At 44.4% G+C, this 13,420-nt stretch overlaps 1 protein-coding gene across 13 annotated transcripts in view; it reads right to left on the reverse strand.

Moving 5' to 3' along the window:
• Tnik (TRAF2 and NCK interacting kinase) overlaps window positions 1–13,420 on the reverse strand; it is a 440,041-nt gene that overhangs the window by 338,593 nt on the left and 88,028 nt on the right. For all 13 annotated transcript variants that reach the window (XM_041658945.1, XM_041658944.1, XM_041658954.1 and 10 more), the window contains exon 2: window positions 6,641–6,706. In XM_041658945.1, coding sequence (XP_041514879.1) covers window positions 6,641–6,706 — 66 coding nt within the window. The remainder of the gene's footprint in view (window positions 1–6,640; window positions 6,707–13,420) is intronic.

Here is a 13,420-nt window from a genome sequence, read left to right on the forward strand (position 1 = left end):
GGAAAGAGGAGCGAAAGCCCTGCAGGCGTGTTTTGCAGACAGGGCCTCTAGATGCAATGATGTGGGAGCCCAGAAAGCTGTTGCAAAGAGAACCAGCCCTCCTTACAGCCACATTCAGAGCTGTGTTTTATTGCATGGCTTAAGTGGTGCAGAGCAGAGTTACTTGCAGGGAGAGAAAAGGATTCCAGAGTTAAATAAATTGGGAAAAAATCTGGTGGTGCTACAGGAAACAATGTCTTCTGGATCCTGCAGGGTGGGTTCAGACTGTTGGCAGAATGACTATATGGAAAAGCACGAAAAATCTGGCCTTGGCGATCTGCTTCCCCCTCCAACATAAAGATCCCAGCGCCTTTGGCGTAAGTGCCCATGTGTGCTCCACTTAGAGCTAAGGATCCCACTATCTCTGATTCCCTTCACAGCGTCTTAAGATAAAGTCCCGAGGCCCTACACATCAGAATGAGTTAAAATAGATACCTGGATCATATCATGGTTAGACTCCAACCAATCTCAGAAGGTGTTCTCTATAAAACCTCGTTTTTAATTCTGCCAACAGTCCAAACCCCACAAAGTTACTCAATCCCATTCTGTAAATTTCTACTACACAAACGGACCGTCTAACATAAAGTTCATGATCATACCCCACAATAAAACACAAATTCAACATTTGGTTTATTAGTTCCTTGGAATATACAGACACATATTTTATGAAAAATGTTGAAAATTGAAAGGTATCTAAAGAGAATTATCTTATCTAGGGATACGGAGCTCAGTGGGAGCCTCACACCCACCATGATCCACGGTGCCTTAGACAGGGAGGCTGTGCTGACTGAAAGTCTCATGGCTTGTTTTCCTTACTTATGTATTTGAATTGTTTAGCATGTTATATAAGTAAAAATAGAACACAACTGAGAGAGTGGGCAGTAAGTTGATACAGAAAATTGTTGCAGCTGAGAAAATCGAAGCAGAAGTTGGAGAGGGGGTAAATGGTTTCTCGGGCAGGAACATCTGAGTGGTGGCCTGGGAAGGAGGGGCCGCGAGAGAAGAAACAGCTGAGTTCGAAGCAGAGCATAGCACAACTCCAAAGGCCAGCCCCGGGGTGAGAAAGGGTTCCTGAGAAACTACGATAGAAATCCAATAAGACATGCCAGAAGCTTAGGAAATGTAAAATCACTGGCATGCATATAGGAATTTAATAAATGGAGAGATGGATCAGTGGTTAAGAACATTTGCTGCTCTTGCAGAGGACCTGGGTTCAGTTCCAACCACCTGTACCGTGTCTCATTATCATTTTTGGTTGTAGTACCATGGGATCTGATGCCCCCTTCTTGCCTCTGTGGACACCAAGTACACACATGATATGCATGCATAAGTGCAGGGGAAACACTCATCTGCATAAAAGTTAAAAAGTAATTGAAGGACAGAAGATAAGAAAATGAAGAGCTTTGGTCCATGTGGATCAACTATGCCACTGAGACTATGGTGCCCAAAGGAAGGGAAAGAGATGGACATTTAGAGCAAGGAAAGAGGCACTTTGGGGTTCTGAAGGATGGGCATTCATTTGAAAGATTTCATTTTAAATTTTAAATAGCTGTAAGGATATGAAATGCAGTTAAGAGAGAAAACATCCCAGGAAGGGAGAGCTTCAATAAGATGACACACATCAGCCACAGTAGCAGAAAAATGAACTGAATGGAATGGGATGAGATCCAGGCGACCAGAGGTGACCAGAGTACAGCCCTCTAGCGGAGGACCGGTTGGGAATGACCCATGAGGATCCTTATAACCCTTTGAAAACACACGCGCTCACAGTGCCTTTCTGTTTTAGCTTCTCCTTCCTTTCCTGTGCCGACAAAAGCAACAAGGGAGGAAGGGTTTGTTCCAGCTAACAGCTCAAGGTAGAGTCCATCCTGGTGAGAAAATCAAGCCACTAGAGGAGCTGGTCACATGGTCACATGATCACATGGTCACACGGTATGCACTATCGGGAAGCAACAGTGGATGAACGCAAGCTGTCGCTCAGTTCTGTTTCTCTCTACAGCCTAGGATGCCAGCCAGGAAGTGGAGCCACCTGTGGTGTTTGCTTCTTCTTACCGCAAGGAAATCAAGACAATCTCCTGACAGGCGGGCCCACGGGCCCTCCTCCTAGGCAAATCACAGTTCTGTCAAGTGGACAATTATCAGTACCATGGCAATGTCCCCAAGCACTAAAACCAACATGTTTGTGCTCCACAACCTCAAAGAGGACTGAAATGAGACAAATTGAGGAACCATTATATTCCCATTTGAATTTGTCACCCTGGAGCACAATGTGTCTCCTCCAACTCTGCAGGAACAGTCTACACCTCCAGATGGAAATTAAGAAATAAGGTAGACCAATATTCATTTTAAACATAAGGCTAATTTTTCTAGCAGGTGTTACCTAATTATTTTGACTTATTAAAATAATCTCTATATTGCAGTGTCCTCCACAGATGCATATACGCATACACCAGTAGCTGGTGTTTGGCCAGGTATGGAGACTTTAGAAGGTGGAGCCTTGTCTGAAGACTGGGGTGGGCTTTGAGGATTGAGAGTCTGGCCCTTCTTCTTGCTTGTTCCATCTATGCATCCCGGTGCCATTCATCCCTGCTGCGATGGAGAACAAGCCAATCAACTCTTTCTTCTCAAAGCTGCTTCTGCTCATGCTCTTTCACAAGGCCGAGAAAAAAGTGTCTAGTGCATTCCATGTCACCAAAGTGTGGTCAGAGGCCACTGGACTCCCAATAGGGGCAGGGAATGCCATAACTTTTGGCAAATGGCTTGCAACTGTACTGATTGCTTTTAGGTTTGTTTATTTTCTGTGTTATATGGAATGCTGAATGTTATTTGTTCCTTTTGCCTTTCATTTATCAAATGTAAATCAGTCCTTATTAACTTTAACGATCCACGCTTTATCCATGGACTTTGACAACATGCAGAGTGGTAGACTCCTGGCCCCCAGTACCACATAATACATCAAGAAGACCTACTATCCACACCTCTGATTTTTATTTGCTTAGATGCTTTATTTTGTCATACAGAGTTTTATAAACTTTCATGCAGGTATATAATGTACTTTAAGCATATTCTTTTTTATCACCCATTATATTCCCCTTTAGCTATTTTAATTTTTATTATTTTTTAAGTGTGTAAGTGTTTTTTACATATATGGTTGTGCATCATGTGTATGCCTGGTGCCCCGGAAGGCCAGAAGAGGGCATGGAAACCCCCAAAGCTGGAGTTACAGATAGTTGTGGGCTACCATGCAGATGCTGAGAATTAAATCTGTGTCTTCTGAAAGGGGAGTCAGTACTCTTAACCACTGAGCAATCCCTCCATTCTCCTTTGGTTTGTTTTATATGGGAGGCTATGGACACAGGAAAATATTGTTCTCTTTAAAAAATCCTAATGAGCCAGGCATGGTGGTGGACACCTTTAATCCCGGAATCTGGGAACAGGTGAATATTTGCATTTGAGGCAACCTGGCCTTCAGAATGAGTTCCAGAACAGCCAGGTCTATACAGAGAAACCTTATCTCAGAAAAAAAAAGTAAAGAAAGAAAAAGTAAAAAGTATTTTTCAAACTATTTGCCTATGTCATCTAGTAAATAAAATTAAGAATAAAACTAGATCAAATTACCACTTGATTACTGTTAAAGATAATTCTTCCAACAACATGTAGCCATAAGCTAGACTTGGGAATAAGGCTGGAGGGAGCTTTGGAAAGTTACACATTATTTAATGGCTTCCGTATAAGTATTTCTATTTGTAAGCTAGATGTATCTGTCTCTGATGCAGGTGTGACTCAGAAAATACTTTTAAAGACCGTATGTACTTTTTATTTATCACATGATATATGTTTCTTAGGAGCTACTAGAAAACAAAATTGTACTGTGACTCTCATAAGAGAACTTATTAAAACATCTTATGATAAATATTCCATCGAATAAAGGTTATTCAGTTACTCATAAAATTATACACTACTTAGTGAAGCTCAGTATCACCAACAGGCAAATTTGCAGAATTAATTTAATTACAGCAATTAATAGGTTTAATATTTAATGTAAAGAATACATTTGTCATACAATAAAATTGTGTGGAAATAAAATTTCACGTGGAAGGATTCCTTCCCAAGGCTGTAGAATTTCTGTGCATGCCTACAGTATGTTATCAATGTGCCTATTCTACAAAAATTATAAATTCTGGTGGGCAAACCCGTTCCCAATTTAATTAGCTTAGGGTTCTCATCCTTCCAATTCAGATGCTGCTGCTGCGCTTTGATCCTGTAACAGCTAGGCAGCATCAGGACCACATTGATGAGGAAACAGGACCATCTCTGGCCGTGAGGAACACCACTCAGCCTAAGCCAGTGGCCTAGAAAACAAACCCGGGACTAAGCAGAAAGTTATGATTCTTTAGGTAAGGAAGCTCAACTCCACGCAGCTTCTGGAGCTACATTCTCACTGGACGCAAGTAGGAAAACCTGTGGCAGCCACAAACCAGGAACTGCTACTGAGAAAGAGACCCTATCTCCTGTCTCCAGGTCACCTGTCCTCACCGGGATCTGACAGCAATCTCCTCTTCTAATGGAAACGGAGCCTTTAGGATCACAATGTCAACTACCTACTTGCTGGGGAAGCCCACTCTTAGAAAGAAGGGAGACTCTTGAACACTTGCTGAGTTCTTAATCGGACTTAGGTTCTTGTTTCTCGTGCAATGCCATGAAATTTGACACCATTCTGGATTTTCTGAAAGGCTTCACTTATAATTGAACGCTGCATTCATTATTTTATTACTATTGTGATAAAAATACGTGGGGGAAAGCAGCTTAAGGAAGAAAGGATTTCTTTCGGCTCGCAGCTTGGCTACCATAGCGCACCAGGCGGAGAAGGAGCACCACAGGAATGTGAGGCCACTGCTCAGACTGCACCCCAGTCAGAAGTAGAGATGGATGCTGGTGCTCAGCTCACTTCCTCCTTTTAATTCGGTCTGGAACTCCAACAAACAGGTCAGCGCTACCAAATTTAGGGCTGGCTTCCCACCTCAGGTCAGCGAATTGTGTAGCTCCCTTACAGATATTCCCAGAGGTTTACCTTCTAGGCAACCCTGGACCCTGTCAGGATGACAGTACCGCATACCTTTGTTCTATCCTCTTGCAGGGTTGCACAGTTCTACCTGCCGGATTAGTAGATGAAGCTTCTAAGTGGGTCCTAAATATCTACTCTATAGTGGGAAGCATCCTCCAATGCCATTCTGAAACGAACAGCACACGACTGTGGCTCCACCACATAGACAAGAAATCAGCAGTCATTTTCTGTCTAGAATAGAGTTGACTTCATTAGCCACATTACACTGTAAGTTCAATCCAATTTCTCAAGCTGCAATAACACAATCATCCAACCTAATTATCTTCATTGCAAGTATTTAAAAGCACTTTCTGAGAGCCATCTCTTTCTGTGTCAGGCAGGATCAACATCAAGTCAACAGCTCATAGAGTCTCCGTTCTGTCTTTTTGGAAAGGTTTAGTACTGTAGGAAATGGTTGTTTCTCACAAGGGAGGATTGTCTCTCACCCTTGCAGGCACCAAAAAAGGGCTTCATGGTCAATAAAAGCATCCGTGCGTAGCCACTCACAGCCATGCTTTGAAAACTAGATTCTCACAATCCCTTAAGCATAGCTGCTCTTGACATCCTATAGGACTGAGAATATCACAGTCTGGATAACTTCTACAACGCCACAGGACTGAGAATATCACAGTCTGGATAACCTCAACAACACTTTTGATCACTTGAAAGAGGCTTAGGGAAAAGAAGGAATTTTTAAAAGCAGGACAGTGAGATATAATTTGTACATGAAATTCCATCCTAGATCACCACCTCATAGAAATAATAATGACCGCTCCCTGGAAATGCTCCAGAGGACACACTGCTTGTTTACCAAATGTCCCCAAACACTATTTCCAAACAGTTTATCTAGGTTTCTTTTCAATCATCAAAAGAGGAATCAACCTATAACTTAAAAAAAAATAGATAATTTATTAGGAGAAAAGACATCTTTTACACATTTTAGATGAATTTGTGGCAAAATTTTAAAAAGAGCAGGCAGTCCAATTCCAACTCAAGCTAACCATTTGACTGCATCGTGGATCTGTACCTCCTCTTGTCATCAAGCAAGCTTTCTTCTAACCCTGTGAGGAGCCCATTTGACCTGTGCCCTGGGCGAGTAACAAATTCACTTCTGTGGCTGCAGAAGCCTAATAGCTTGAGTTTTGAAAGGGAATGTTGTCCTCTGCTCCTTTGGAAAGCAGCTTGGCGATGCTGAAAGTGAAGGAATCTCACCACTTTGTGAGCCCCAGATAAGCGACATCCGAGTCTTGCTTCCCATTACAAATACTGGGATGTACACTGCAGGAGACTCTCAAGCCACAGACACAACCGCCCACCGCCCCCGCAGTCAGTTCAACCCAGCTACATCCAAAAGGGTGGAGAGTAAACTCACTGATGTCTGAAGTCACTTGATGTCTATTGTGATGAGGCATTTATGAACAAGTATGGCCGCCTCTGCTATTTGGCGCTCAGGAACCAGCGACACACACAAGCCATGATCAAGCTTAACGTTCTTACCTTATACACTTGACCATACGTTCCATTTCCGACCAGTTCCACCAACTCAAAGATCCCTGCAGGGTCCTGAAGAAAAACCAACAAAACAAAGTTTAAAACACCATGCAAGGCCCTGTCATCATCAAAAGCAAAGACTCAAAATAAGCAATTAAATCGCTTGAATTTGAGGGGAGGGCAGTTTTTAGATGCAACTACTGAATAGTATGAATTTTTAAAAAATGTTTAATTAGACCACAGCTATGAAATTAGCCAATTCACTTTGTTATTATGTCTCACTTTTAAGATAAATTTAAATCAGAGAAAAGGAAATTGTTTTCCATTCAAATAAAAGGGGTGACTGGGGAAATGACTTCACAGAGTCCTTGCCATGCTGTCGTGGAATAATCCTTTCATACAAAGTGAAAACGTGCCACTCTGATTGGTTTAATAAAAGCTGAATAGCCAATAGCTAGGCAGAATTTCCAGGCAGAGAGGATGCTGGGAAGAGGATGGGGAAGACACCAGGAGACCCGCAGGAAGAGGGAAAGCAGGATGGACAGTACATAGGTGAGGTAAGTGAGCAACCGGGTAGCAGGTAGATGAATAGAAATGGCTTAATTTAATTTATAAGAGCCAGTCAGAAACAAGCCTGAGCTATCGGCCAAGCCTTCATAATTAGTAATAAGTCTCTGTGTGGTTATTTGGGAGCTGGCTGGCAGGACGGAAAAAGACTGGCTACACCATTCATGCAAAAGGACCTGAGTTCCATTCACAGATCCATTTTAAAAAGCTGGGCATAGGAGAACATATCTCAAATCCCATCACTAAGAGCTCGAGACTGGAGGGTTCCTGGAACTTGCTGCCTGGCCAGACTAGCAAATCATTATGCTCCAGGTTCAGTGAGAGAAAGGAAGCCCTGTCTCAACATATAAAGTGAGGAGTACCTGAGGGGATAGCTGACATCGACCTCGGGCCTCCATATGTGCACACATAGGCATGCATACCACACCTATATCCACATGTGTGCATCCCCACATACAAACAATAAAAAAGAATCAGCAATGTTCTCATTATGGAATCAAGGTGATCTTGCAGCAACATCGAGGAAATATGAAAGGCACAGGTCACCTCGAGCAGTTTTTGGACTATTTCTACTGAAATGTCTGAGCTGCTTACTAGGGTGGATAACGAGAAGAGATAAACAAGGTATGCTGGCTAGTTTGTTTGTTTGCTTGTTTTTAACAACACAAGCAAGAGTGATCTAGGAAGAAGAGACATCAATTGAGAAAATGACCCCCATCAGACTTGCCTTATTGCGCGATCTTATTGTCTCATGATTGATGTAGGAGGGCCCACCAACTGGTAATACATCATTGGCCTGGTAGTTCTGGGTTGGGGAAACAGCAGGCTGGGCGAGCCCCAGAGAGTAAGCCATTGTTACTGCTCTTTCCCCCATGTCTCTGTTCTGGTTTGAGTTCCTGCCCTGACTTCCCTCAATGGTGGACAGTGATCAAGACATAGAAGCCAAGTACAACCTTTGCCCCACAATGCCTATGGTCTTTTATCAGAGCAACCTAATACATATTTCCAAAGCATGAAACAGTCTTCTTTACAGAATTCAATAGTCTCCAAGAAAGAAATGTGGATCTAGAAAGCCACCTCCCTGAATGGTTTTCCCTCTCATATCTGCAATGCTGCCCTTGTACAATATTCATTTGCAGTACTCACAGAGTAAATGAGGGACTTGGAATTCAACCTAAGAGAAGGATTATGGAAGTTTATGGCAGCAAACAGGTTTCTATCAACCCTCCCCTCAAAGCCAACTAAGTGTCATGGGGCTCCGTGAATGTCTGACAGTCACCGCTACTACTGCTAAGCCACAATCCGAAGAAGTGGAGAAGAAAATGAATCCATAAAGTCCACAAACGTTCATAAAACTCAAGTCTGAGCCAGAAGGCAGCTTTCACCCCTAAGATTCCTAACAGATAAGAAATTGTTTCTTTAAAGAAATAAAATGAGACCAAAAAAATAACTCAGGAGCTAAAGGTCAGCAAGCCTGAGGGCAGGAGGAATCCCAGGAACCACTTGGTGGAAGAAAAGAGTCAAGCTCTAGCAGGCTGTCCTCTGAACACACACACACACACACACACACACAGACACACACACACATATGCGCGCGCGCACACACACACACACACACACACACAAGCTAAAAAAAATAAGTGTAATTTTTAAAATGTAAAGGAATAGCTGAAGAGTCCCAAGCACAGCCATTTACAGAGGCTAGACAAGTTAGACCAAAAAGTGAAGCGACCCTGCTGGAGAAGTCACTCCTGGGCTAGGCAGGGACAGGGAGGGACAGGAGGTATTTAGTGCAACTAATTACTGCCCTGTCAGCAACAGAGCACAGAACTGCCAGGTCTAATGATTTCTCAAGAAAACCCAGACATTTTCCTTAAGGTGTGATCTAATTTTTAAGTGTTAGTGACTTAATTGAACTAATATATATATATATATATATATATATATATATATAGAGAGAGAGAGAGAGAGAGAGAGAGAGAGAGACAGACAGAGAGACAGAGAGAGAGACAGAGAGAGGTTAAAAACAAACTAAACATAACCTGAGAGCAGAGCCTACGGCTAGTGAACGCACAGAAGAGCAAGCACCTGATACACATTATGGCAGGTGGGCTGGTAGAGTGGAGGGGACCGGCCCGTTAACATCAGACATAGGACCAAATGCAGCTGTAACATGAGCACTGTGTGACCCCAGGAGGGCTGGAAGCACAGGCTAGTGTCTGAGCCAGCCAAACACAGGTGGCTTTTACCCTGCTTTTACCCCCATGAAGAGCTGACATCTATTAATACCTAATAGTAATCACTTTGGGGTTTTTGAAAAGATCGGATAGCCAAGGCTGGCCTCTAACTCACTATTGTAACCCTGTGTAAAGGGTGACCTTTAACCCTGACCCTCCAAGTGCAGGGGTCACAGGTGCTGGGTTAGAATCCAGGCTTTCGGTTGTGCTAGGAAAATGTAGAAAGTGAGGAGTGACCACTCCAAGGTGTGACTGAAGGGAAGGGTTTTTGTAGAACTGAGGGAGAGAACAGAGAGGCATCTGGGAGTCCAGAGCAGGGAGAGAAAATAGTAGACTAACTATGGCCAGCACAGTGAACTTGGACATTGGGGGGGGGGGGGAGGACAAGAGAGGGAGCATCAAGAGAGGAAGACAAAAGAAAACTAAGAGGGTGCATGGCCAGTATGGCAGGGTTCTATAGGAATGAGAAGCTGGGCGAAGGGAGGCCCATAAACTAGAGAAAGAATTCCAGGGTAGGAGCGGGGTGACGAGAGCTGAGAAGATCCATGGGCAGTTGTGGCACTCAGAAACATGAGGCCAGCATGTGCTTTAGTATGCTAATAGGCACCAGAGATAGCCAATTTCTTCTGGACAGAGTATTTTGTGAACTGGACCACATCCCTAGCCCAAATAACCACTTTTATCCTGTGTGTAAAACCACAGTATTACCGAAGTGGAAGAGGGTTGCCTCAGAGACACCACTCAGATATTCCAGAGGAAGGTGGCAGAGAAGTTAGCCTTTTTGAAAATTCATCTACACTAATCCAGACCTCTCCCCTCAAGCCAATGCTTAAGGATCTTTCAAAGACTCCACCTAGAAAGCTAGGGAGCCAGCTCAACAGGTAAAGGGCTGGCCGTACAGGTGCAAGGACCACCGTGGGATCTCCTGCATCCATGAAAAATGCCAGGCTCCTGTTGTGGCAAGCCTGTAATCCTAACTCTAGGGAGGCCGAGATGAGAAACCCCCAGAGGAGGCTCACAGGCTAGCTACACTGTTGAACTGGTGAGCTCTGGGGTCAGGTGAGAGACCCTGTGTCATATAAGGTGGCAAGTGTCAGGAGCCACAGCCCTATGAGCCAAGCAACTGCTGTGTTGGGGAGTTAAACTGTGCACACTGCAAAGAATAATCTCAGGTAGATTTAAAACTCCCTCCCCCTCCCGAATAAAGACTCAGATCAGGGCACAGGATTCTAGGCTGAAATCCCTGCTCCATACCCCCTGCCAGAGTGCACGTGGCCTGGGGGAGGAGCTAGAGTATATAGACACAGGCAGGAAAGCCTGCACCCCTGGTGGGAAGGCTTTTCAGGTGCAGCCTGAGTGCAGAGGAGTGACCACACTCCTGCAGTTAACCCCTCCCCTTGGCTCCATAGGAAGCACAGTAATCCATTGGTTTCCCAGTGACCTTTACAGAGAATCAGCCCTTTCTTCTTTGAGATCTTGGGAGAAGGGGTAGACCTTGCTTTACATAGGACCCAGGGAAGGAATTTTAACAAGAGTAATGAGTAAGATATTCAATGTCAACCTCTGGCCTCCACACATATGCACATATGTGCACGTGCCCACACACATACAAACATACATGTACTCCACAATCATATCCAACAAAATTAGAAACAGGAAACTTTTGGTCACTGAGAAAAGCTGGAGTAAGCATTAAATACTCTTACAGAACCAAAAAAGGAAACAAACAAATAAGAGAAGATGCCAGAAATTCTAGTGAAGCCCACCTGGTCCACAGAAGTACAGACCAAGAGGGGGAAAACTTTTAGGGGACAGCAGCATTAAGCCATAATAAGACACTGTCAAGGCCCCCTGGGAGCCCAGGGAGAAATGTTTAGTTTATTAAACGCCTAAGCCACTTAGAAGAGCAGGCTTTATTACACCTACATTAGAAAGAAATGAAGGAGGGGGGATAAATGGTAGCTGCTGTGCTTGTTTCTAAGCTGGGTTTCCCAGAAGTTTGTTTGTTCAGTGATGCTTCTGCAGCACATTGGGAAAGGAGCTCTCCATGGGCTTGAAATCTCAACTTTAAAAAAACAGTAAAGAAAGAGCAGTCCAGCCTTGATAGCTCACAATTACACAATTACACAACTGCAGTTCCAGCACTGGGAGAGACTGAGTGATGGGCAGGAGAGGACAGTCTGGGTCATACGGTGAGATGGAGGAAGGGAAGAGGAAGGATGGGAGAAGGAGGGGGACAGACGCAGGGTGGTGACAAGTGGCTGCTTAAGGGGGCTGGATGTCAATCAAGGGTGTGAGGGGGAAGACAGGAGAGGATACACTTGCTCCTAAACCCAGGTATCCCACTTCTTGGCTTCCTTCATATGGGTGGGATTAATAGCTAGTTCCTGAGAACATCTGGGCAGCTGACTTCAGAGGCCCTTCTCTCCCTCTCAATCATCCCCCGATGGACAAATGACCAAGCCAGTCAGTGCCAAGGAGGCTCCGTACAGAGAGTTCCAATGGCTGCAGGAGAGAGAAGTCTGCTTCCAGACACATCCAAAGGGCTCAGAAGCAAAGGTCAAAGGAACTAAGGAGTCTCAACAGTGATTGACCTTGAAGAGGCAACCATAGTGAGAAGAATCCGGTCAGTCAAAAGAAAATAGACTTCGCATCCCAGATCTATGTCCACAGAGGCAAGTTATTGCAGTGTCTTGGAAACCACGTCTTCAGGGACTGATGGAAGAAGGATTTAACCAACAATGCAATAGAAGTAGAACTTGCTAAGACCCCACAGAAGCCTTCTCTCCATTTTCAAATACCTTTTCCCATGTGCTGGAAGAGCAGGTGGTTTGAACAGATGCACACCGTTGCTAGTTAGGCCCCTAAGGCACAACGTAAATGGGGCAAGCATCTAGCTTTTACCTGCACAATGGCAGTTGCCCCAAGTAACTTCTTCTAAGGATGCCCCATGAGCTCGATCCTTGTGCTTCATGGTCTCTTCTCAATCTCATCTTGCCCTTTCCCTGGGAGCCATTTACACTGCTGCATACCAGTGTTAGTGGAAACATGCCCCTGCCATTACACCATTCAACCCTCTCATAGATTCCACTCCTCCTGCCCATGGTGGCAAGACTCCACCCTAGGCATCTCCCCAACCTCTCATTCTGTTCACTGAATGTTGATGGTCTTACCTCCAAATGTCTACTTTACTTATTCACCAACTCATGAAATGGCCCCACCACCTCTTTCTGGGACTTCCCTCTAGTCAGTTCTTTTCTGTTTTCAACCTGCTCACTGCACTCATTCTTCTGAAATGAATATTTCTTATCATGACAGACGATATAGTTCAAATTAAAGCCAAGTTCCCATTACCCTCAGGCCCAGCCTTTGCCACCATCCCCATTTTTGTCATTCTCTGCTACTACCAACTGGAACCTCAGTTACCTGCCATTTCCCCAGCACAACACATTGGATTCTGTCCCCTGATACAGCAATGCCTATTTGTTACGGTCATCCGTTTTGCCATTCTTTGGCAACCAAGCCAGTCCCTGGAAGCCCATGATGGCTTTTCTGTGAGGGGCCTTTCATGATGCATTAGCTCCCCCTGCATTCGCTGAACCCTGCAGACCTAGTGGAACCACGTGTACGCAGAGCTGCTGTCCTTACACGTTTCCCTCCTCCGATGAGTCACAAATGGCCTGGCATGGAGAAGAACCGGAATGTTTACCTAAGCATGTCCTAGCCTTTGCTACCACCCCATACATAACTAACTGTAACTACCAGGGAGGGAGGTGTTCCATGCCCAATTAGCCACCACTTGCATAGAAGAAGTTGGAGAAAAAATAAAATAAAAGTGTTAAAAGGATCAGAATGTAGAGCCAAACCTAGCAACGATACCATTTGTTCTCCATCTCAACAAGCTGCTCCAGTCCCCATTGCCATCACCTCCCAGCCATGCTGCACCATTCACCAACACGCAAAGCTGCCGCACACAGAAGTC

This window comes from Microtus oregoni, unplaced genomic scaffold (genome assembly GCF_018167655.1).
Source record: "Microtus oregoni isolate MIOR12 unplaced genomic scaffold, Mior012 000010F_ref0000083, whole genome shotgun sequence".
In the NCBI taxonomy this organism is placed as follows: domain Eukaryota; kingdom Metazoa; phylum Chordata; class Mammalia; order Rodentia; family Cricetidae; genus Microtus; species Microtus oregoni.